The 25,222-nt window shown below is 39.5% G+C and overlaps 2 protein-coding genes and 1 long non-coding RNA gene across 5 annotated transcripts; 1 reads left to right on the plus strand and 2 right to left on the minus strand.

Moving 5' to 3' along the window:
• The first annotated feature begins 635 nt into the window (after positions 1-635).
• On the plus strand, positions 636-14,421 carry traf2b (Tnf receptor-associated factor 2b). Of its 3 annotated transcripts, none has more exons than XM_007569127.2 (11): positions 636-860; positions 5,162-5,367; positions 6,324-6,402; positions 6,996-7,094; positions 8,844-9,005; positions 9,115-9,189; positions 9,584-9,658; positions 10,552-10,764; positions 11,295-11,598; positions 11,850-11,998; positions 12,099-14,421. In XM_007569127.2, exons 2-11 carry the CDS (start codon positions 5,192-5,194, stop codon positions 12,315-12,317), a joined length of 1,551 nt encoding a protein of 516 aa, XP_007569189.1. In that variant the 5' UTR covers positions 636-860; positions 5,162-5,191; the 3' UTR covers positions 12,318-14,421. The 3 variants fall into 3 exon arrangements, with proteins under 3 accessions (XP_007569189.1, XP_007569195.1, XP_007569209.1); XM_007569133.2 differs by lacking the exon at positions 636-860 and adding an exon at positions 909-1,261; XM_007569147.2 differs by lacking the exons at positions 636-860; positions 5,162-5,367 and adding an exon at positions 5,516-5,746.
• LOC107838310 (uncharacterized) lies at positions 12,754-16,112 on the minus strand. The gene is made up of 2 exons (XR_001664376.1): positions 13,160-16,112; positions 12,754-13,125 (listed from the first exon to the last, which is right to left on the minus strand). It is a non-coding gene; the product is annotated as an uncharacterized LOC107838310 (long non-coding RNA).
• Positions 16,113-17,231: 1,119 nt separating this feature from the next.
• fbxw5 (F-box and WD repeat domain containing 5) lies at positions 17,232-25,155 on the minus strand. Its single transcript, XM_007569176.2, has 10 exons — positions 25,050-25,155; positions 23,480-23,675; positions 23,195-23,352; positions 22,744-22,927; positions 21,659-21,807; positions 21,223-21,558; positions 20,952-21,135; positions 20,729-20,876; positions 20,128-20,340; positions 17,232-19,304 (listed from the first exon to the last, which is right to left on the minus strand). Exons 2-10 carry the CDS (start codon positions 23,664-23,666, stop codon positions 18,983-18,985), a joined length of 1,881 nt encoding a protein of 626 aa, XP_007569238.1. The 5' UTR covers positions 23,667-23,675; positions 25,050-25,155; the 3' UTR covers positions 17,232-18,982.
• Positions 25,156-25,222: the final 67 nt, after the last annotated feature.

Genomic DNA, 25,222 nt, shown 5'->3' on the forward strand with positions numbered 1-25,222 from the left:
ACTGGAGCCAGTGGTGTGTGTGTGTGTGTGTGTGTGTGTATATATATATATATAATGAATAAAAATGTCATGTCATCTACTTATTTTCTTTAATCAAATATGTGAATCTATATTAAATTTATAACATTTTGATGTATTTATTGTGCAATTACATGAGACAGTAATGTTTAATGCCAGAAGTGAGACTAATTACGTTAGCTCAGCTAAATATCCTTAAGCAACCTTTTAGTAAACTGTTGATTTTACTTTTATTTCAGTATATTAATTTAAAGTATTGCTACTCTTATTTGAGTAAAATTTCAAATATCTCTAAACACCAATTTCAGTCAATGAAGAAGAAGCTTGTTTTAGCCACAAAAAGCACCAGACACAAACGTACACTTTTGTTAGACTTCTTCTTGTTTATACATTAACTCTGTTGTCTTTTTCCATTTAATAAGAAAAACTTGGTGTTTCTTCTTAATTATTTTGTATTTATTTGTGTTAATTATTTTATTTAAATTACTTAAATTTACATAAAACGTTATTTGTCTTATGATATAATTTTCAAACATGAAACCAGATAAATTGTGTACCCCTGTTATTAAATACTCTTTTTATTCTTTCTTGGATTGTTAATTTCTTTACCTTTACTAGAGTTAAGTGCTACTTTTACTTGAGCATAATTTTTGGGCACTCTGATACGCAACTGCGCCCCCATCTGGTACAGCTTGTGCAGAGAATAAAAAACGCAAGCGGAAGTTGTTGTGCATTATTTAAACTACCTAGAACTACGGACGGACTGAACTAGGAGAGTTCGTTTTTTTGTCTGTTCGTGAATAGTTTCGGTTTCCGTCCAACCTAACATCCAAGACTCCGAGGTTAGTTGTCTAAAATTGGTATACACTTGCTCTTAAACGAGTAAGTTAGCAGTTAGCAAGCTGGCGAGTAACTTATAAACGAATTGCAGCAATAATCTACTTAATTTAGCTCTAAGGTTAACTACACGAAGCGTTGTTGCTCTTCGTGGCAAAATTAAGTGCTAAAAAGCAGCACGGTTTTTTCTTTAAAAACAATGGCACAACACACACACACAACAGAAAGTAAACGAATAGAAATTATTTGCGAAAATAAAAGCGCTAGAGCTCAGAAGAGAATTATACTCTTATACTCTTGAGAAATGTCCATATAGTTTTACGTCAACTGACGTCATTTTGGGTGTGACTAGATTGTACAAATACTACCCTCAAAGTTCAGGCTGTAAGGATTGACAGTGTTTTCGGTAAGTAGAAATCCTGTTCAGTTTCCTTATAACTGAGATCGTCACTGACGTAGAGACAATATTGAGCAATATCGTTGTAGTAGTGAGATCGGTGTTCTTAGACAATTGAACAGATGGCACATTTCTGGGCAGCACTAACAACAAGGTTGTGTTTGTTACAATTTGGCAAGGAAGCTGAACTTATTTTTGTGTGTAGATTTGCAGACTTTCTTTTTATTTACCTTTGTTTAAAGATTGTGTGTATTCTTTTGCAGAGTTACTATTCATTGCTTTTTTTACTTAATGGTTTGTTCAGCAATTTTTGGCCAGCTGTGGTCGTTTAATTGTTTGTTTTAAAAATGAACCTTGACTTGACTATTCTTGCCAAATTTGCTGAGAAATCTAAAAGGCATGCAACAGCCATGACTGCAGATCCCTGCCCTTAAGACTGCATATCAAAGGTCATTTTCATATTGGCTCTTTGTCTGTGTCTGAAATCGAACATAAAATGCATTTTTCTGCCTCCGACTTTAAGACGGAGACAGACTATAGTTAGTGATCCAAACTTAGAATCGGGGAATCTGTAATTGCTACCTTCAGAGCTTATGTTGATACACAAAGTAACCACAGCAGTATCTGCCAAATACATCACACCTAGTTACTGTGTTTGGTATGAGTTAAGCAAGTTTTTCCTTTTCTTTCTTTGCTGTATTTGTTTTTAAAGTTGGGCTAGTTCGGCTGAACTAGCTGAAACTCCAGTGTTCTGTCAGAGTTTCATCATGGAGAAATATCAGTCATTTCACCAGAGCAGCTCTGGGAAAACTCCACAGAATTTCACCAGTTTAGACTTCCAGTTAAGCGTAGTGCCAGGCATCAGGCCATAGATGGGTTTCTGCAGAGAGGTGATAAGAATTAACCCAGCCATTTGGATGTGTAGAAAATCTCCTCACTCAACATTATACTGTCTAATTATTGTGACTTAAAGTATGTACAGTTTTGCCACTGAAAATATCTAGCATTTTTATAAATTGTTTTTATTAATATAATTTGAAAATGCGTTCAGCCTCCTTGATTTCATCCTGGGAGAAGTGTTGTTGGATATGAAGTGATGGACAGACGTCATATGAAATATCTATTTATTTATTTACTGTATTGTCTCAAAGCTAAGAAATGTTTTTCATGGATTCCAGCTGAAGCCGTCTGGAGTTTATGAAAGGTTTTCTGGTTTACTGGTGTGGTGTTTTTGCGTGTGTGGTTTCTGTCTTCTTTTTTTTTTTTTAATGCATTTATTTCATTTCCCTCCATATTTCCCCATACAGAAGTTTTTCAGAGGATGTCCTCTCTGTGAGAAAATTGCTGATTTAATGACTAGTTTCACAGAAAACAGGATTTGGTTACGTTTAATTTTAGACTCTGTCAGCAACATGTAAACCCAGGAAGAACAAATGTAGTTTTTCCATTTATCAAAAATGGAGGGGGAGTCCTTCTAATCTAATCTAATCTAATCTAATTTCCACCAACTTTCAGTTATTCCCCTGTTTTTCTGCTGTGGGAACACAAACGCAGACATGCAGTGGCTGTGAAGTATAAGCATCAGTTATGGAAATCAAAAACATGCCCACTCTTTTACCTCAGTGGAATTTTATGAACTAAAATAAGTGAAGTTGTGTTAAGAAATTGCTTCAGACTTTGCCAAAAGTAGGCAGAAAAAATTGTGATGGAAAATGAGTAATACCTTTGTCTTTATAGCCAATGTTAGCTTCAACACCTAATCAATCGTAGAAATCACTTTAGTTTTCAAGTGGGGAAAAAACAAAAAATGTTGTCACGTTCTTATTGTTGGTAATCAAATGGAAGGAGATGACTAAGTTTCCAAGCATTTCCAGATAGGGAAGCCCAACAGGGTAGGGGGAAAATTCATGATTTAGTTTCTTGTAATTAGCGGGTTGACTGACAATGACTGACAGCATTTCCTCTCTGTCTCTTGCAAGTTCTTTTTTTTTTTCACGCAGTTGTTTACTTTTGGCTTTCCATGTGTAATGTACACCAAATAACCAGATGAATTTAGACATTATTTTAGTTGGTCGAGTCTTACAAAATCCATTAAAGAATGCATTTACTTGAAAAGTCTTAGTCGTTGACCAAAGACAACCTTCAACAAATATCAAGCAGGGTTAAAGACTTAAATTACAAACCTAAGAATGAACACGCTTTACTTTAGTTTTTGGTGCAACCGCAAACAGCAACGTCTTCTAACGTAATACTTGTATTCTAAAATCACTTATACAAAAAATGTGCTCAAAGTAGTATTGAGAAAATGTGCTTCTTTATAAATAAAACCTGCAGCGTCGTCCTATCACGTAAATGATAGGACGACGCTATTTAATCTGGTGGATTAAATAGTGGCTCTTATTTAATCCACCAGATGGCAGTAAAGAGAAAACCAGACCACTTGCACCGTTAAACGTACACTGTGCAGACGAGAAGTGCACTTCAGAATCCAATTTGGGTTCGTGTGCTGTAAAGCGCCGATGCAAATGTGAGCGTGGGAGGAAGATGTGTACTGAATAATGAAGTTAAAAATACAACAAGTGATATTTTTGTGACTAACCAGATAAGAAGCTTAGTAGGGTTAATTCGTGTTGCATTTCTGGTGTTAGATTTCCCAAAAATCTGCAAACTGAACTTAAACGATTTTAAGTATTTTTGCAGCCTTCGTGCAGATTACTTGTACTGACAAGTAGGTGGCAGTGCAGGCGTGGTTATGCGTAAGGGTTTGCATAATTATTGCAAGTAAGAATCTGAGCGTTACAAAACCACTTTTGAAGTTTGCACAACATTACGGGAATTATTCATGTTCCATGGCAAAAATTTTGTTATGTGACTTCTAGGACTTTTTGCAAAGATCTCTGTTACATCAGGATTCACGTTGTGTACAGATCTTCTGGAGAAACCAGGTCAACAAGTTTTATTCAACAGTTGAAAAATCATGCTTGCATGCATAGTCTTTTTTCATTCATCCGCATAGAAAACAGATTTTTGTGGATTTCTTTCATTGAAAAAGTTAGTTTGGAGAAAAACAAATGTATAAATGGGAATAAGAAAAAAGCATGCAGTCATGTTTTCTTTCTGTTCTTAAACCTGCACAGCTTACTGTGATGCAGTAGACGAATGTAATTGAATATAATTTGAAAGAGCTGCACCTGGCCACATCTGTTTGCAGTGAAACAGAGACACATGCTTATCATGGTTTTTGCATGGTGGCTCAGTCGTAAAATGCAGTAGTCTCGAATCTGCTAGTTGGTTTTCCCCTCTGTAACCATCTGTTCTACCTTGACAGACCCAATAACACAGTTAAGAGAAAACGCAAGATAAGAAAGTCCAACTGCACCAGAACCAAGACATTCGCTTTAAAACCAGAAGAAAGAGTTTCTGACAACATTAATTAATTTCATTTTTTAAAGCTGGACAACACATAAACCTTTTGACTACCATTTTGTATTGGTATCAACGCATCCCATGTCTCACGCAAACAAAATATTTCACTGGAATTTTATGTGCATACCTGTAGAAGCAGATGGCTGGTTTTCAAATTTTATACAAAATAAAGTTGAAAAAGAATGGTGAGCATTTGTATTTTAATTTCCTTCAGTTAATATTTTTGTAGGAAACTCAGTGAAACTTGGTGGTGGTGGTGTCATGATGTAGAGAAAATTTTCTTTAGCACAAACGGGGAAGCTAATCAGTTGATGATGGCTGGCCTGACTTTGGTGTTGGTCTGTAAAATCCCAATGAAACCCACTGCAGGTTGTGGTTGTAAGTTGAGAAATGTGGAAAAATTTTGACGGTTTGCATATATTTGCAAGCCAAAGCGCACATTGGGAGTGTTGACCTCTGTTTTCTGCTGCTTTCCTTCCACAGTTTGGTGCATCATCAGTTTCATGGAGAACGATGGCTCGCATCTCTTTGGACTCTCAAAACTCTTTACCAGGAATTCCTTTGAGTGTGCTGTCTGTGCCCATGGAGAATAAGTACAAATGTCAGCAGTGTCTCCAGGTCCTGAGGAAACCTGTCCAGGCTCAGTGTGGCCACCGCTTCTGTGTGCACTGCTTCAAGCTGCTCACCAGGTAGACCGAAGGTCCTTAGACCACCCACCAGTTTGTGACGTGTGACCTCCTCCTCCTCCTCCTCCTCCCCCCCAACACTCTGCCGGCTTAATGCTTCCCCTTCTTAGTGGATATGCCTCAGCGCCATCCCGCATTCTTGTCTCTCCTCCTCCTCCTCCTCCCCCCCAACACTCTGCCGGCTTAATGCTTCCCCTTCTTAGTGGATATGCCTCAGCGCCATCCCGCATTCTTGTCTCTGCTCCAGTCTGGATTTGCTTTTTTTTGCACCCAGCATCGTTTTCTTAATGCCGACTCATTTCTCACATGGTTGGACTAAATCTGATGAATCACGAGGATCTGGTCATGCTGACACATTTCAGCTTTGCTGACTCATTCCAAGGTGTTTCTTTTTTCTCTTTTTTTAATCTACCCATATCTTTCCTTCTCACCCATTCAACAGTTGTTTCTAAATCTTATAATATAAGATTATAATATAATAATAATATAAGTCTTATAATACTCTGCTTCGTCATGTTATGTTTAATGATCCACAGTGGCGTCATTGAACATAAAGACGAGATGAAATGTCGCTGAATATTACTCAACTTTACCACACATAGCATTGATAATTAAACTATGTTTTGTTGGTGTAATCCTGGAAGCTTATATCTGCTAAAAACCTTGTGAGATTTTAGTTTTGCAATGCTTCTGGTGTCAAAGTGCATCAGTGTGGCAAGTTGATCACATGACTTCCCCAGGTCATGTGATCCAGGTTCCAGGTTGTCTGAATGTGGCTGATGTTTGGTTTTTGGCTTCAAAAACCAAATGCATTCATTGTTCTTCTGCTCTACGTCCCTTCTATATCACCTCTGTTGATCTACTTGAACTGTGATCCGTGTTGGTCAGGAGCTGATGGGGGAGCAGGTCTTAGCTGCTGTTTAAATAGACAAAATCACAATCCCTTTGTTTTTTATTAGCACTGGTCCAAAGCCTTGTGAAGCCTGCCGCCAAGAGGAGATCTATGAGGAGCCCATGTCCATCCTGAACAGCAACGAGGTGAGTCTCCAGAGAGGAGTAAGACGACAGTACGAGTGCCTTCTGCCACGTGTTATGCTGTTCCAGTCACGTATTTTAATTGATTTTATTGATAGACCAAAACACAAGTAGTGTTTTGGTCTACTTGTGTAGACCAAAATGTGAGATGGCCACAAAAGGCACACAGTTTTCAAAAAAGGTCTTAAAACTTTTGTATTCCACCCCCCTTTTTACTTTGATACCCCTAAAATCCAGTGCAGCTAACTGCCTGCCTGAACACAGTAGCTCTGAATGCTAATAAATGCTGTACTTTCAGATTTCTGGTTGTAAAACAATTGGAAAAAGATGTTTCATTTTCCTTCTGCCTGCATTATTTTGTATTGATCATTCACACGAAGTGCATTGCAGTTTGTTTTTGTAACATGACGAAGGGGTGGTGAATACTTTTGTGTGCTACTCATTTAAGCTAAAGGTGAATGTTCGACCACACAGTCTGAAGGGAGTTTCCACAACCACACAATGAAGTGCACTGTGTGTTCTTGTCGGTATAATGACTGTTTTTATGTCCACTGAACGCTTTGTTGTCGCCCCCCGCCCCTCTTCCTGTCCGCCAGGCGTTTCCAGACAACGCAGCCGGTCGAGAAATAGCGAGTCTGCCTGCCAGGTGTTTGAACCAGGGCTGCAGCTGGACTGGATATATAAAAGAGTACGAGGTGAGGTGCTACACTGAACCGCTCTGGTCTCTCTCTGACCTCATGTTAAGCCTCATGTCATGCTAAGGGGTCAGGTTACCCCAGGTTAACCAACGGTCTATTCATGTCACTGTGACCTGAACTAGCAATCCTTGGCGCGTGCTTTCCTCAATAAGCTCGCTATGGCCTCCATCTCATGCATGCTGCTTCAGCTCACACTGTGCAGAAACAGGAAGTGAAACTAAACATGCAGGCTGGAAAGTCCCTCATTCACAAACAACTCATTGGAAAGTACCAGAAGGCCATTTGATATAAGGGAGGAGAGATAGACGATGGAGGAGGATTAACTGACTGTAAATCTGCCCTATATAGGCAGACTATCGAGAACTAAGATTAAGATTTGATGGGAAGGGTTAGAAAAATCCCAGTAAATGATGTAAACAGTATTTTACGTTACTGATTACCAACTTGTCAGCAGCTTGTTTGTGGTGTAAATATCTCTGCCAGGATGTAGTTAGTGGGTTGGTTTACAAAGAAGATCCTAGATGGACGTCATATATATATATAAAGGGAGTTTACCAGATGCCGCGGTGACATTGAACTCTAATTGCTGACGATACAAGGGAAATGACCTGCTAAGTTTTAAGATGCTGTGTTGGGAGGATGTATAGTCGGTCCCAACATTTGCATGCTGTGCAAAATAAAATGTGAGCGTGTGGTTGAGACGCCCTCTCCGAAGAAGCATAGGCAGATCGAAATATGCTGTTGGTTGTTGGGAATGATTGCTAGTTGCAACACCCAAATATGTGTCAATAACAGCCGCTTAGTCACCGTCGGCTCTCCCAGCTGCTTTCTACACCCGGCCGAGAAGGCAGTGCCGCTTTGGAAAAAGATGCTAATTGTGGCTAACCCGTTCTGTGAGCGCCGAAGTACGGGCAGATTTCTCACCAGACACCAGTTCAAGATGACTCATTTTCACTTTGGTTTTTGGATTTATGGGTTGTGAGTTTTAAAATGACTGAGATCGAAAAACATGCAACATACCTGACTGTTTCGCTGAGCAGCTCACGCGTGGCTGTCCCCATTCATTAGGAGAAAGTACTTCCTGATGAAGCACTTCCTCCAAACAAGCTCTGCCCCTTCCTTTGTCGCAGGTTTTAAGTGTAGTAATGCCGCCAAATGCCTCGCAGATTCAAATTATTTTTTTAAAACAAAGCGAACTAATTTGTTTCTGTGTTTCCATTTCCCTTTTTATATTTCCTCACTTCTCATGTTTGTATTTACATAATCCAGTTACTTCCTGACTTCTTTATAACTTTTGTTAAAAGTGAGTTTTTTGAAAAGGCCTTTATATAGTTTCTTGATGCACAAGAAAGGATTAGCATTTCTTTTTTTTTCATATAGAAGTCACTCTTTTCTTTTTCCTGTTTTTCTTTTGAATTCTCAACAAAGGTAAAACGTCTGCTTAAAAGAAGCAACAGAAAAACAGGTTTTTAATCTTGTTTGAAATACCAACACACCCTGTACCACACCTTCCAAGTTAAGAGCATAATTTGTTTCAGTGCATTTTCAGTGACTTATAAAAGATAAAAGTCTTACTTTTTTTTTTTTTTTTTAATCTTATGAGGTTTAGTTGCCGTAAATTGGACAGACACGCCACAATACTCGTCTGGCAGTCGTGAACTGAAAGATAATGAAACAAATGGCAGACATATTTACCTTGCATGAGAACTGCCTATAACATCTAATCGTCATTTTCTACGTCGTCAGGCGCAACATGAAGGCCGCTGTGAATACGAACGGGTGCAGTGCGAGGCCTGCCAGGCCTCCATCCTCCTCAAGGACAAGGACAGACACAACGAGAGGGAATGCGAGGCGAGAACGCTCAACTGCAAATACTGCAAAGTTACATTCAACTTTAAAGACATTAAGGTGAGAAATATGTGGAGTTCTGAGCATTAAAACAGTTTTCTGGTATTGTGTTTGTAAAAAAAAACGTGAGCATGGATGATGACGTTCTGATTTATGAAAACAATTTCAGGCCCACGATGAGATCTGTCTCAAGTTTCCCTTACAATGTAAAGACTGCGGCAAGAAGAAGATCCCCAGAGAAAAGGTTAGAGCTGTTCTGCTTAGACGTTTTTTATTTTTATGTTCAAGTTGTTTTGTTTTTCAGGAAGGAGATTAGAAATTAGAAATAAACCACTCAGCCCATATCATGAGTGTATGCAAATGTCTGAAAGGAATATATCTAAGCATATGATTTTAATAGAAATGAACATGCACAGCACTATTTACCAATGTCTGCAAATTGAAAATTGTCATTTTAGCAGAATTAAGAGATACTTGGGTTTCTGAATAGTGAAACTTATTCATTTCAAGCTGATAATTCCCCCATTTGACCTGTTAGTTTCCTTCTGACTGAGTATCATGTAGTTTGCTTTTACTTTTATTCCTGAGCTGACTCCATGCTAACTCTTCATTTTCCCTTTCGCCTGCTCTCTCTGCAGTTCAGTGACCACATCAAATCCTGTGTCAAGTCCAAGAGCGCCTGTCCATTCAGCGAAGTGGGCTGTAAAACTGTGGTATGTGCAATAAACTACTCCGTTATGTTAAACTTTAACATCAAATGCTGTCGTAGCTTAATGCAACTGAAGAAAAGGTTTGGAAGCTTAATAAAGTATTAGAAGAAAATGCAAATAAACAAATATTTCAATTCCGAATGCTTGATCATTTGTAGCAAACAATGCATCTACAGCTGAAAAATACTTCTCACATCAGCATGTGAAAAATGTATTTATTGTTAGTACAGTTTTGGCTTTATTAATGCTCTGAGGGTTTTGTTCTTTCAGTAAATGTCAGGTGTTTTCCAGTCTGTCTACTCCAGTTAGCAATTATTCGATTACTAATTAAGTTGACAGTTATTTCAATAATTGATTAATCCGATTAATAAGCAGACACAGCAGCTGTCTGCTGTCAGCGACAATTATATTTTCTCACATCCAAACACGACTGAGTTCACATAAAACACTCCAATGAATGTTTGTAGTAGTTCTTCCTGTTTACATGCACTTCACAGCAGATTAGTTGGAAGTGTGTGTGCAGTTCAGAAGAAGTCTTTTGGCCAAAGTTCAACCACATTTATGTAATACCTCAGAGAGTCTTGAGACGCTTCGCATACCTGCTGTCAAAGTCTGGAATGTTTTTCATCAAAACCCATGAGAACAATTTGGGGGTTTTTTTACATCTCTGTTCATTAAATCATTTAAAACTGTCACTTACGGGCGTGGCGTGGCGCTGGCTCATGGCGAAGGCATGGAGGGTGAAGCGACCATCACCCTGATGACCTTTTCCTCATGAAACATGATTTGCTGACTTTGTAGAAATCAATTAAGTTTGTTGTTCTTCTTGACAGAGTTTTAAAAGCATTTTCTGTGTGCTGAAACAAATCATAATCGTCTTTCTTCTTCTTCCTTAGATAGAGAACGGGAAGCTGAGCGACCATGAACACAGCAGCACCATGGAGCATCTGCGCCTGCTGCTGCCGATGGTGCTGTCGATGACCCATCCGCGAAGCGAGGCCCTCGGATCCGGGGAGCTGCAGGAGGACTCGGGTCTGGGTCTGTACAGAGCTCCTGAGGAGGGAGACGGCGCTGCAGCCGCCGCACAGCCTGTAGACCTGGAGAAAAAAGTGAGCCTCTCTTCCAAGCTTTATGGGTTCTTCTAATAGACGCAAATGAAGGCAGACGGTTACATTTACCAAAGAAAAAAAACGCATTAAATCAAGTTACACACCTCCTATTTTAGGGAAGTTGTAGAAATAATTGAAGAAATGTTTCGTTAAATGACATTTTGAGATTTATTTAGACTTTCTTCAATCTGAAAAGTTTACATTCATACCTTTTATTTAGTGGAATTGCCCTTTAGATCACAGGTATCCTTTCATAAGCTGTAGCTAAAATCAGTTTTATCACATTCACTCTAAAATATGGACTTGTTCTTAAGACTTTTTGAAACTAATTTGGTTCTTTGCTGAGGATCACAGTCTTGCAAACTTCTCATTTTCTCAGAATGTGACGATAAAAAAAATATTTTTATAATGGCAATCCTCTTTGACTTAGAAGAAGCTAAGTTTGATTTAAAGTCAGTCATTAATATAAATATCTGTTTTCAACTGTATTTACAGGGATTATATAATGACCGTTGCTGTTTTCCCGACAGGTAATTGCTTTAGAAAACATTGTGTGTGTCCTGAACCGGGAAGTGGAGCGCAGTTCGCTTACCCTGGAGGCTTTCGCCCACCAGCATCGACTCGACCAGGAGAAAATCGAAAACCTGTCGAACAGAGTGCGGCAGCTCGAGCGAACGGTGACCATGAGAGACCTGCAGCTGTCGGAGACCGAGCAGCTGGTGCGCGAGCTCCAGAACTGCACCTACGACGGGATATTTGTCTGGAAAATCACTGACTTCTCCCGGCGCAGGCAGGAGGCCGTGGCCGGTCGAACGCCTGCCATGTTCTCACCCGGTAAGACGAGAGGCGGGATCGCTGGGATTTGGTTCTGACCTCATAGAAAGATTTTTGTGTTTGTGAAAAAAAAAAAAAAGAGCACGTGGTTGGTGTGTTATTTTTATTGTCTTGCAAGACTGGGGAGATTCCACATCTCTGTGATAATGTTTATTTTCAGGGAGGGAACCAAACTGAGTCTGATGACACTTCAGGATTTTGACTTTTGTTCTAATTCCTTATTTTCTCTCTCTCTCTCGCTCTCTTTGCAGCATTTTACTCCAGCAAATACGGCTACAAAATGTGTCTCAGGCTTTATTTGAACGGCGACGGGACCGGACGGGGGACGCACCTCTCTCTGTTCTTTGTGGTCATGAAGGGAAAGTGCGACGCTCTGCTAAAGTGGCCCTTCAGCCAAAAGGTACCGTAGATTAAGAATAATTTTCCCCCATCGGTGTTGATTGACCTCCTTGTGAAAACAGAAGCTGATTTCCTCCTCCTCCATCCTTTCCTCCACCCAGGTGACTCTTATGCTCCTGGATCAGAACAACAGGGAGCACATCATCGACGCTTTCCGACCAGACATCTCCTCCACCTCCTTCCAGCGGCCGATCAGCGAGATGAACATCGCCAGCGGCTGCCCGCTTTTCTGTCCGCTGGCTAAGCTGGCCGGCAAGAGCCCATATCTGAGAGATGATACGATATTTATCAAAGCAATCGTAGACCTCACAGGCTTGTGATGTGCACTGTGGAAGATGCACTGAAATATTCCTAAGAAAATATTAGCCTCTCTTGCTCCATATATATATATATATATATATCTATATACAAATATTTATACACGCTAATATATGAATAATAATGGGTGATAAACAATAATATATAGATATAAGTATTGTATTATTATAATACAAGTCAGACAATATGCAACTGACTGTATCATATCATAAAATATCTTTTATATGTTTTATTATAAAATTATAGTCATAATAGCGCTTTTATTGCAAATTAATGCATAAGCTTTCAAACGATTTGTGAGAAAAGTTGAACTTTTCTCTAGAATAAAAATTGTCCAAATTATAAAACTTAACATTACTTTTAACCTGCTTAGTAGTAATAGTATAGCAGCTCAAAACATAACAGGGGGCTTCGCACATTCACGTTAAGAAAAATGCCTAATGTACGATTTTTGGTGTAAGTTGTTGCTGGATGTTTGTGATGGTGCAGTTAGCATGCATGGGTGGGTTTCTCTACCCTGTCGGGGAAAAATGAGTTTTAACGAATGGTGGCTTGAAATCTTTTGATTTATTGTAATTATTTATGTATAGTTTGTTAACCACGTTTTTTGATTTAGTTTTAATTCAATAACAAAAAATAAAAACAACCTGGATGGTAAACAGCCTCGAAGTGAAAACGGTAAAATATCTTTCGATAACATATTTTGTTATTACGATGTAGTATAACAACTAAAAAGTATAACATTATACAAAAAAAAGTTAAATATCTACTTAAAGAAACCATAAAACTTGGATTATATAGAAATATCTACTTAAAGAAACCATAAAACTTGGATTATATAGACATTGGCGCTTCATTGAGGAGTCGTAGCTTTCATATAGAAATGATTCCTGTGGTTTAAAGGGGTATTTTAATGAAAAATACTATCAGAACACCTCAGGATGTAAGTTGAGTTGTGCAACTTCATTTGTCAAAATGTTTTTTGTTTGTTTTAAAAAAAAAATAGCCTTTTAGACTGAAATGTTTAAACCACTGCAGGAGATTTACCAGCAGCTGTTAAACTGTGACTTATAGTTGCTCTAATTTTTTTACTTTGTTCATTGAATTCAACCTATGGAAATGTAATGTACGCCGGTCAACCTACGGCGATTTATACACTTAAAAAATGTTGGTAATATTTATTTATTTTGGTTTCAGTAAATCTTTGACTCATACATTTATTGTATGTATGAGTCAAATATTGTATGTGGCAAATATTTCAACAAATGTGAAATAAACGTGTATTAAAATCAATATTACTACTCTATAAAAAAAAAAAACTAATCACCAAGACAACACAACCTAGTCAATATAATCAGTCAAATACTGTATCCAGGTTACTTGCTGTAATCAATATGTTAAATAGTTTCTCACTTCAGTGTTACACTTGTGGAGAGAGCTTTAGTGATTATTACTGTTTTAAATATCTAACACCACTAAACACTTAAATCTGTTTAATATAGCAGTATATAATAGCTAGCCTAACTAAACACATTGAGCCATTTTAGTTTCTATAACTTTCTGCATTGATAGCAGAGTTTGCTTCAATAAAGACTTTAAACCATTATGTTCTCATACTGACTGAATTACTTTTATATGTAAATATCTTCCCTTACTTGTAGTTTAGTTTTCATTTAACAATGATGCTTTTGTTGTAAATTAATGAAGTCATACCGAGCTTGACATCACGCCAACCGCGATATACGGTTAGCATCACGCTAACCGCGCAGAGTCAGATTAAGAGTCTGGATTCAGCAAGCAGAAGGTGATATTCATCCTGAGAGCGGCTTCTGTTACAGTTTTTGTTTGAGTGGTATCGGCTTTTGGCTTGTCACGCCGCTCCTGCAGCTCCGTCACACGGCTCAGTCAAACGGTGTTTTTGTGTTTACAGTAAACGGAGTGTAACCCCAAATGTTGTCAGATGTGGAACGTGATGTACCGTTCTGTTGCTTGCAGCTGCGGAAACGCATGTTACGAAAGTCCTGCCTCCGTTTCCCCACAATTGCTGCAACTTAACTTCGAGGTGTTTATTTAAAATTTAAATAAAAAAAAAAGTGTTGCAAAACTGTATGGATTAATGCATTTAGACCATCTAAAAACTAACAAATGTTTGACAATTTGGAGGCTTTCAGCCCTTTTAATACCGATTTAAATATTAGCATCACGTAATCAAAGTGGCATTTAAATATTCAACACCCTACTATTTAATATTTGATCTGAATATTAAATCAAATGCTATACAAAAAAGTGAATCAAAGTCAATATTTTTGCCTCATCTTTCACATATCTAAGAAAGAAAAAAAAGCAAGTCCAGCAATAATCTTAAACTGCCATTTAAATTGTTAAAATCCTTGAAATTGTTTGAGATTTACGCAGAAAAAACCCAACCTGAACTCTGGAGGGTAAAATTAAATGTCAAAATAGACCTGTTACAAAAAAAAAAAAAATGTGTCATGTGCACGAACACATCAAGAGGAAAACGGTTAATCAAATAGACAAAGACATCCGTAATGTTCCCTGAAAGTTGGGCTCCAAATTGAATTCCCCCACCACCCAGATTTTAGTCAGACGGGACTTTTATTAACTTCATCTGTAGATCTACTGGGAACACTTGGTCAAAAATCTGCTTTGAACTTCCAGAAAATGTGATCATCTGTGTTTTGGATTTTGATTCACTAAACAAAAATGATTCAGCTAGCGCTTCTTCTTGTTTTCAGTGTTGCTCTGTAAGATATTTGTTGAACTTTTTAAAACTGAAAGCCCCGTTGAGGTGCTGGTGTTTGAAGCGAAGATGAACCGATGCAGGTGTGAAAAGGTGAACTCTGTTCGCACGTCGTCTGTGGTAAAGGTTGCTTCTGTTTGTGTGGGTTTGTGAGAGGAGGTGATATCTAAAATATTCATTTTTTTAATTATATGAGGTACTAAAGTTACGTACACATTATGAAGATGATTACCATAACGTTGGGTGCATTTTAACTTTTTTTTTAAACAGAATCATCTGCACATGTTTTGAATTCATTTTCAAAATAAAAGTAAAGAGCTACCTCAGAATATGTCGATTTATCAAATCAACTTCTGCTCAGACAGAAAATCTTAAATCGACATAAAACTGTTTTTTGTTAAAAGTTGAAGGGTGTCTAGAATGTCCCTCATCTCTATTGAAAATGTATGGATGACCAAAAACCATATTCATTTAAATGAGCACTGGCATTTCAAATAAAAATGAAGTATCCATAAGTTATACCAGCAGCTGGATGATGTCTCATAATTTCTCGAAATGTTAAGTTTTTAAAACTCCAAAATTAGATTCAAATTAATGGCACTACTATTTGGTGTTCCTATAACAACAACGTCCCTAAAACGTAAAGTTTGATCTCAACCGCTCTCTGACCGTCGCATTTGTCTGATTTTAGGTACAACACACTAATTATCTCCAGATGACTTAAATCCAACACCTCAGGGGGAACGTGCAATGACACGGTATGAACATATTTCTCTGATGTGTATCTGCATTACTCACTGCACATATACTCATACATGCAGTATGAGTATATGTGGTTGTAAATGCAGATACCTCCTTGGTCTATGATGGCTATCTGCTGCAGGAAATGCGTCATTGAAGAGTTTGCAGAGAAAAAAACATTCCTGCTCAATGTAAAGCATTTAATGCAATGTAAAGTGTTCGAAGAACATGTTAAAACTATCAGATTTTCTGTCATTTCTGCAGGATGATACAAGGAAAATCAAAATCAGCATCTCAATAGATGCACCGTTAGTACTTATTTTCTTTCTTTTTTTTATATATATTTCTGACAAATCGTATAAGACAGGGGTGTCAAACTCCAGTCCTCAAGGGCCGCTGTCCTGCAGTGTTTAGATGTGCCACAGGTAAAAAACAGTGGAATGAAATGGCTTAATTACCTCCTCCCTGTGTAGATCGGTTCTCCTGAGCCTTGCTAATGACCTAATTATTCTTTTCAGGTGTGGTGCAGCAGAGGCACATCTAAAAGTTGCAGGACAGCGGCCCTTGAGGACTGGAGTTTGACACCCCTGGTATAAGATCACCATCCAATTTTAGTAGAAGATCAAGATTCTACTTCTACCCTTCAAATGTACCTGCAGTATTTAGCTTGGAACAGATACAGTTTGAGCAGAATGAGAGAATATTGTTCAACTTGAGCAATACAGAAATTGTACAGCAAAAAGAAGCACGAAGGTGCAACTATCATGATTTGGCATAATTGGAGACACAAAACCTTCTCCCTGATGATTATAGCTGATTTGTGGACGATCCTTCAATCTAGATTTGTCTGTGGAAATTGTGGAAAATGGGGGGGAAAATGTAATGTGATATAATGCAGGAGATGCTCTGCCCATGTACTGACAATATGGGGTAAATTTTATTTCTGCATGCTGTTGTTCAGGTATAATGTGATCATTTGTAATGCCAAATTGAAGAGACTCTCTCTAAATACGTCAAAGCAAATTATTCTCCCTACAATGCCTGGCAAAAGGATTCATAACTCAACTTTTTCACATTTTTCAATCCGATTCATCTTGAGCTATTTTGCAGAGAAGAATGAGGAGAAACAAGTTTCTACATGTGCAAATTGGGGAGCGACACCGAATGACTTGGAGGAACAAAAACAAAAACAAAATAATCAACTTCAGTTTTCTGAGTATATACAGAAATAAAACTGGTATACTTTCCTGGAAGATTTTAGTCACAGTCCCAAAACTATGCGTTATAAGTGAAAGACTGCTATTTAGAATCGTCTTTAGTTCAAAGTCACAAGATCAAAGGCGGGAAAAACCCCTTGGGATCAATCTGTTAGTAGATTAAAGGTGTCAAAGAGAAAAAGAAGAAAACTCACATCTACTTCTCTATCCACAACCTTTAATTGAGAGCTGCACAACAGTTTAAACATCAATCTGACAGGTCTTCGGGTTTATTCTTTGTGGGACATGCGTTTTATCTGAAGGGTGCATGGAAACAACAGCCGACAGCATGAAACATAAATACGGAGACGAAGGAGGCAAAAGGAACATTGAGAAAGAGTTTCCAACTTACTACACACGTTTCAACACATTCAAAAGAAGAAAAAAAACAAAACAGATCTTGTCAAGAGATTTCTCAAAAACACACACACCACTAAGAGTAACAGGGGCTTTATGATCAGTCATTTCCTCTTTCATCAGGGAGCCCACATGGAAACGTCAGTGTCTACCTGGTGAAAGTATCTCAAGCTTCTGCAGGTGGAGCTGAAAATGAAGACGAGTCACTTTCAACCGGTTGATTTTTGCTATTTCAGAGGCACCGAGCGTTGAGTTACAGCAGTACCGTGAAGTTTTATTCTTCACCAACATGATTTTAGCAACAATCTAACGTCAGTTTTAGCCACGAGAAACATCACGTATAGATTTAAAAAAAAGAAAAAAAAAAAAGAAAAGGTGACTTCAATTCATTCAATTTCTTGAATCATTCGCTTTATTTTTTATTGATTGCTTCCGTTAAAGATTAGTGCAACATATTTGCCACGTCGATGTTCTCGTTTCACCGTAATTGAGCGAATTTACACGTTAAAAAGTTGACTTTCACAATCAAATCTCTCTTTACCGATAATCCCAAACAAGTAAACGTTTAATAAATAAGTAAATTAAGAGCCCAGCCAGGAACATTAAGCCTGTGGACAAACTGTGTGTCGTAAAATAGATAGAAGTGAACTAAAAATCATCAGAGATGGCTCTGAACAATTCATATATCCAGTGAGGCCCTCTCTGGTGGGAAGTGATGGCTTTAAATTGGACATTTTTGTTTACAAGCGACGACAGAAAAACAACAACAGAAAAAGAAAAAAACAATTTGTCATGGGTAAGAACAAAGCAAAAAAAAAAAAGAAAAATGTCTAAAAAGGTGAAACTTTGTGCTCATAAGAAATGAATAAACGTTTCCACACTACATAGCTCCAATAACAGTTAGCTACACACATATAACACTCTTTTGTTTACAGTCATGCTCTGGGCCAACTTTTATATTAAACTGCTCAATAACTCTACATTTATTACAATAACAATATATATTTTTTTCTTTTTTAAACAACGGGATGTGAGACCAATAAAACTAAGGAAGACTACATTAAATATAGCTTTTAAACTGTGGTTTCATTCAACAAAGATGTGTTTCATAAAGGGCACCAATTAAAGATTGTTTTAGGAATAATAATAAAAAATAATAATAAATTGTCAGTCACTGCACTTGACCCTGAATGAGAACAACCATGATTAGGAAAGGAGCCACCCCTGCGTCTCTGTTAGTCCGTTCGGGTCGGATGCGTCGGTACAGATAAAAACAACAACAACAAAAACAACAAGCATGATAGCGTCTCAGAGTTCTGTCTCACTTCATTCATCTGGTATCAACGGGAAGATCCTCAGTAGCAGCACTGGATGTCATTCCTCCCTTCTGTCGGTGCAATGTCGCCCCCTTGTGTCTGCATCCCCCCAATTCCCTCTGTGTTCTGAGTGCTTTAGGTTGAGAACACACGCTGCTCACACACACACAGAGACACACACGCGGAGTGTTTGAACCGTCTCACCTCCGTCTTCTTCCCTCCCCCCGCCCTCTGCTCTACTTCCCCTCCGAGGGTTTCTTCCAGCCCTCGCTCACGGCTTTCCCGTTCACGTTGCCCGGAAACGTGGAGTTCTTGTGGCGCAGCAGCCAGGACGGCAGCAGGCTGCGGGGCCTCAGCTGCCGGGGCGACGCCTGAGAGAGGCGCACCATGCGCGGCGAGCGCCACACCTTGATGGTGGAGTCGTCGCTGGCGGACAGCAGCAGCTCCTGGTCGGCGGGGCTGAACGCCACCGAGTTCACCACGTCGTCGTGCGCCAGCCGCGCGAGGCAGATGTTGTAGTGGCGGTCCCAGATGTAGCCGTGCTTGTCCTCGGCTCCGCTGCCGGAGGGTGTGGAGGGAAAAAATAAATAAATAAAAAGTCAGCAGAGAAACAGCTACAGCCAAAACGGGACCAGACTGAGCTTCGGAAAGGCATCCGCTGTCCCGTTCCAACCAGAATCATTGAGGTGTTTTAGTATTACGTTCACACACAAAGAGGCTGCGATGCACGTCACCATATTCCAGATTATTAATTGTATATTCCTTTAAACGTCATAGCTTTATCTTTTCACATCACAATCAACCAAATTTAGGGCCGAAACGATTAATCGTGATGAATCGATAACTGAAATCATTGTCTAATAATCCAGCAATCGATTCATTGTTAACTGGAACATACAGACTCATAAAAAGACCAGCTTAATCAGAGCAGCGATCAACTAAAAATGCAGACGTTTTGCGTACAAGATAAAAATAAAAACATTTATAAATATGCTCGACACAAAACTCCTCAAGTAGCATAGTTTTAGCTTCAATTTTTATAAAACATTTCATCCAAAGCATGATCAGATTAGTCCCACAATGTACCGACGTTAAGTCAGGCAGAGAGGGCCGAGCTTTTCACATGTTGATGTTAAAAGTTTATTTTTTTAAGAATGCTGCATTTTTATTTTCTTATTTAAGAAAATAACTGAATTATGTGTTTACTTCCATGTTTCAATGCATTTCTGATACTGGATGAAAATAGCTCAAATGAAACATCTGCGGAATGTGCTGACAATTTTATCCGATTAATCGATTAATCTTCAGAATAATCGATAATTAACATCACTGTTGGCTGCAGCCCTCCTCCGCAGCGCGACTAAATGTGTCTGCATCCTACCTGGCAACGAAGTCCCTGCTGACGTCCAGGAAGATGAAGAAGCACTCGTCGTTGGGCGTGAAGGCCCGGTGGGCCCGGAGGCTTCTCCTCTCCTCCCTCAAGCTCTTCAGGTCGATGACGTGCATGTCTATCTCCTCGGCGATGGGAGGCGGGGACATGGGATCTGAGATCACGCATCCCTTCGGCCAAGCTCGGCTATTTACGTACAGGTACCTGACCGACGACAGCAGGAGAGCCGGAGTCAGAATCACTAAGTGGAGAGCAGCTGACACCGACGTCCGCTGCGTTTCCGACTCATTTCTGGCCGCGACGCCGCACGTTGTGTTGTCAAAAGAAAATTGCAGAGTTTTCCGGACTTAACTTCATGTAGTTTCAAAACCATTTAATTTATACAAAATACTAATGGTCAACATGAATTTATGGAAAGAAAAAAAAAATGAATCAAATCTATACATAAAAAGACATTTCCCGTAATTATTTAGTTTTTCTAGACGTATCAAGAACGTGAAAACTACAGATAGAATCCATTTGTGGAGAACCAAAACACTGGATTAAAAAAAAAGGACTCCAGATTTCCAGTGTGTGCCGTTGACTACTTTACCTGTGGTCAGGAGAAAGGCCCATTCCAATGATGTGGCCGTGAATGTCAATGACGTGGTCCAGTGAATCAAAGAACTCCTCGGAGCTCCTCTCCTCTCCGAGCACGGGGCCGGAGGTGGTCATCTGGTCGGGCTTGATGCGCTTAATGCCTGAGAGGAAACCAAACGACGGCATGAGGAGACCGAAGCTTCGGTTTGGTCTTAGCACATTTTGAATAGCCCTACCTATCTGGTGGGGGGAGTAGGTAAGGCTGCCGGTGGTGAAGAGTAAGTACGTTTTATCCTCGCCCTCTCCGGGCTCGGAGGGGTTGATGAGGCTGGGGTCGGGGGCCTTGGTGTAGGCTCTACCCATCATCTGAGCAACCTGGGTCTCAATCTGCAGCTCCCTGGCCCCCACGTGTTTACGGCTCTGGATGGGAAGAAAGAAAACGTCAGAAAAGACAACAAGAGTTGTTTTTTTTGTTTTTTTTAAATCCCTACTTAATCTCCATCGTACATGAATGACGTGGTCCAGGCCGGATATCGTGGGCTGGGGGGTCCGTGCGGACGAGAAGCCGTGACTCCGTCCGTCCGTGCCGCATTGCTCCTCGCTCTCCGCCTCCTCCTCCTCCTCGCTGTCCGAGGCCCCCAGGTCGAAAAGAAGAGGGTGATGCTGATTGTCCTGCTCCGCTTTCTGCCGCCTCGCCTGAGACTGAGCCTCGTAGTCCAGCAGCAGGTCCGGGTTGTCGTGGCGGCGGCAGTGCGCCACCATCACCGTCCGGATGGTGCTGGCGTTGATGTTCTGGATCTTGAAAAGACGCTTCACGACGTTCACGTTCTCGGACTCAATATCCTGGGCGACATAAAGAAACAAACAGACGAGGATGGCATAAGAAACTGCTGGGTTTTTTTGTTTGTTTGTTTGTTTTCTCCACCAGTTCAGGCAAATCGACCTGGAAAGCTTTGTTGAGCCACAGAACCGAGCAGGACGTCATGTTGCCGATCCAGTGCAGGTTCCCCGAGATCAGGTGCGTCTCGTTCAGCCAGCAGCCAAACACGTCGTACGGTTTGTTCCTGACCCGCGACAGCAGCGTGTAATTGTCTGGAACGAAACATTAGAAGAGCCAACGGTGAGGTTCTTAAACCTTAAACCTCAATAGATTCCACTGGAATGTTACGTTAACAGACCGAAACAACGCAGTGTAGCAGGAGGTAAAAAAAAAAAAAAAGAAAAAAGAAAATTATACATGACTTCAATGTTTGATTTACAAATAACAACCTGATAAGTTTTATGTTTTTTTTTTTTTCAGACAAGTTTTTATGCAACACTACCTTTCCTGTTTTAAATTCTTGTGACAAATTCTCAGTTTGAGTCCTCTCATTACTTTGACTAGGCCATTCTACCCCGTGAATACACCTTGATCTAAACCGTCCCATTGCCGCTCTTTGCTTCAAAAGGTGACGTTGCATGAATGAAATTCGTTTTCTATTTAACTCCGACCAGTTTCCACACAGCATGATGCCGCCGCCGCCGCCATGTTTCACCAGGGTGATCGGCAGAGTTGGTTTTCTATCACACAATGTGTTTTTGTATGATGGCCAAAGCATCTAGCACTCTTCCATAATGGCAATATTTGTGGAGTGAATGAATGACAGTCGTCCTTGTTGACAGAATCTCAGAGTAAAACGGATAAATGGAAATGCTACAAAAAGAGGAAAGTAGGTGTAATTTTCCTCTTTTTTTGCCTAACAATTATGCAATACTTTGTATCGGTTCATCTAAAAGGATACCAAAAAAACAATACATTGAGGTTTGTAGCTACAACATGGCAAAAACAAGAAAAAACCTCATGAATACGTCTGCAAGCCACCGTACTTCTTGATCTTGAGGCTAAAGTCAAGGCTCACTATGTTAACGCACTATGTCTAAACACTTCAGCGCGGTTAGAAAACTCCTGCGATGAATTCGTTTTAAACCCAAAATCAATCGCCACTTGGCAGCTGGAAGCCGTGCGGGTGTTTTTGCCGATGTTCCTACCCAGACTAATGACGGCAATTTCCCCAGAAGACGAGTGGTGTGGTCCCAGGTAGACGCCGGATACAAGCAGCAGGGTATCGTCTGGGTTAAACTGGGAGAACTGGGTGTAGCCCCAGTTGAACTGACGCATGCTGGAGCTGTGCACCAGCGAGATGTTTCCATCCTGCCGCTCCGTGTCCCACAGCTGAAAGAGAGGTTTAGAAGAAAGAGCCAATTGGACAAAGGGGAGAGACAACATTTGGTCTGAAGCATCATGAAAATGATCTGAAAACTGTTCCACAATTTAAAAAAAAAAAAGGGGGGCTTAGTGAGCGTTATTAAATTTTATTAAAAGTCGGGTAGGTTGTTCTCAGGATGTTCTGATGATTTTGCCACATTTCAGGTCAAAGTGAAGATTCAAGGCTCTTAAAACAAACAAGAGATGCAAAAAAAAAAACAAAAAGCCTAGTACCTTCACTGTGCAGTCCTTAGAGCAGGAAGAGAAGCGATGGCCCCTGTGAGAGAAAGCCAAGTGAAGCACCTGGTCACTGTGCTCCCTCAGCGTCTGGACTTCCACACAAGGGATGCAGTCATACAGACGCTTGAACTCCCTGTACCACGACACGGCCGCTGCACACAGGCCCGAAACGGACAATCATTTTTTTATTATTATTATTATTATTTTTTTTTTTTAAAAAGCACGCATCTTCAAAACCAATACGGACAAAACTACAACAATCACTCTATTGAAACCTACACGGGTGTCGAGGAACGGAGCGCGGTATCCGGTAGTAACTGTAGAACAGCTCCCTCCACAGGAACTCATCTCTGGAGACCGCCTGCCACTGTCTGCAGGTCAGGCCGGCTCTCAGCACGGCATCGTGGGGCAGGTGCAGGAAGATCTCCAAAACCAAGCTGTCCGGCAGAACTGGACCCCAATCCATCCTAACATCCTGGAACACACGCAGCGCTGTGAACAAGAGCTGTCCTCTTGCAGATTTCTTCAGTTTTTTTTTTTTTTGTCACTTAAAGGTTTCAGATCAAACTAATTTTAAAATCACAACCACAAGGTTTGTAGAATCGATAAAGCACCTATACAGAACCTGACAACAACAAATAGAAAGCTACACATTCTACCTCAACCTAAAGAAATTCATGAAAAGATACAAAACGATGTTATTGCCTTTTTTCTGGAAAGAGAAAAAAAACGTTTTTTAATCCAGCACAGATTTCTTCGTATTCTTAATGTAGTAATTTCAACATTTTCTCTACTCTTGTAGGTATTTCTATGTTTGTTGCAGTAGTGGAGCTGAGGTGCTCAGGTCATACACTTTCTAACTTTATTTTTTTTCTGTAAATTTGCATCAAACGTTTGTGCTTTACATCAGACCATAAAAACACACACAGCAAACAAATTAATAACTGCAACTAAATTTTTTCATGTAAAAAAAAAAAAACAAAAACATGTTGGTACCTTTAGCCATGAATTCTTAGTCAATCAAATTCCCTTTAAAAACAGGAAAAACTTTGGAAATCTAACAAATGAAAATATTTCTCTATATTGCTTTATATGTTTGTCCACATCTAAAATTGCTGTGAATTAAAACCGAAAGGAACCCTGTGTTTGTGTCATCTTTCTTACTGTAAAAATGTTAATTTGTCATCTTATTTCAACTGTATAATCTCTAACACTGAACAGAGCTACATACAATTTTACTCAGTATTGTAGTGAATTTAAAGCGCTATTTACAGCCTGACAGCTGTTGCATAGCAAACTCATTTTTGAGTTTTCTCTTGAAGTTAAAAACTTTCCATAAAAACAATTAGATGTGATTTAGCAATAAATAAGTCGCTGGTTAATACATAAATTAACATAAATTGTGTTGGCGTAATTATTTTTTATAAACTGTACCCATAATCCTCTTTAAGTCACAAGGAAATGTTCAGTTTTTCTTTCCTTCTGAAATAGAGATGACCGAACAGAGACATGTTGGCGACAAACATTAACAAGTTACTGATTGTGCTTAAAGCAAAAAGATCTACTGCTAACAAACGTAACAATAAACACTGATATAACTTTGTGGATTTTAGCGCTTGTTAATTCAGAAAAAGAGCTTAATAAGCAGCTAAACTAACAACCCAAGCTAGCGCTGAACTAGCTAACCGGTTGCAGAACCAGTTAGCTGTTAGCTAACGTTTGTTTTCAACTTTGGTCGGATAAGATTAACACTTCAAAACAAAACTTTACTCACATAAACTAGTGCTAATGCTCAACGGGCTCATCAGCTTTCATTCATATAAATCTACTGACACAAACTGTCACCTACCTGCTGGATGAAAGGGTGTTGAAGAGAAACAAATCCAACTGGTTGCTAACGCTACAGACTAGCCACAGAAAAAAATGACAACAATCTTCTAGCAGCGGCAAGACTCGATTAGCTGAACACAGAATAATCGAACACGGCTAAATAAACTCAATCGACTTATTGTCTGTCTTTGT

The sequence above is a fragment of the Poecilia formosa genome, unplaced genomic scaffold (assembly GCF_000485575.1).
Source record: "Poecilia formosa unplaced genomic scaffold, Poecilia_formosa-5.1.2 Scaffold6, whole genome shotgun sequence".
In the NCBI taxonomy this organism is placed as follows: Eukaryota; Metazoa; Chordata; class Actinopteri; order Cyprinodontiformes; family Poeciliidae; genus Poecilia; species Poecilia formosa.

Excerpts from the sequence above, each read along its gene's own strand:
- traf2b (XM_007569127.2), top strand. The coding sequence starts at position 5,192 with ATGGCTCGCATCTCTTTGGACTCTCAAAACTCTTTACCAGGAATTCCT. Across the intron at positions 6,403-6,995 it reads CCATCCTGAACAGCAACGAG|GCGTTTCCAGACAACGCAGC; the intron begins GTGAGTCTCCAG and ends CCTGTCCGCCAG. Across the intron at positions 11,999-12,098 it reads AGTGGCCCTTCAGCCAAAAG|GTGACTCTTATGCTCCTGGA; the intron begins GTACCGTAGATT and ends TCCTCCACCCAG.
- fbxw5 (XM_007569176.2), bottom strand. The coding sequence starts at position 23,666 with ATGGATTGGGGTCCAGTTCTGCCGGACAGCTTGGTTTTGGAGATCTTC. Across the intron at positions 23,353-23,479 it reads CTCCGTTCCTCGACACCCGT|CGGCCGTGTCGTGGTACAGG; the intron begins GTAGGTTTCAAT and ends GCCTGTGTGCAG. Across the intron at positions 21,559-21,658 it reads GGCTCAACAAAGCTTTCCAG|GATATTGAGTCCGAGAACGT; the intron begins GTCGATTTGCCT and ends TATGTCGCCCAG.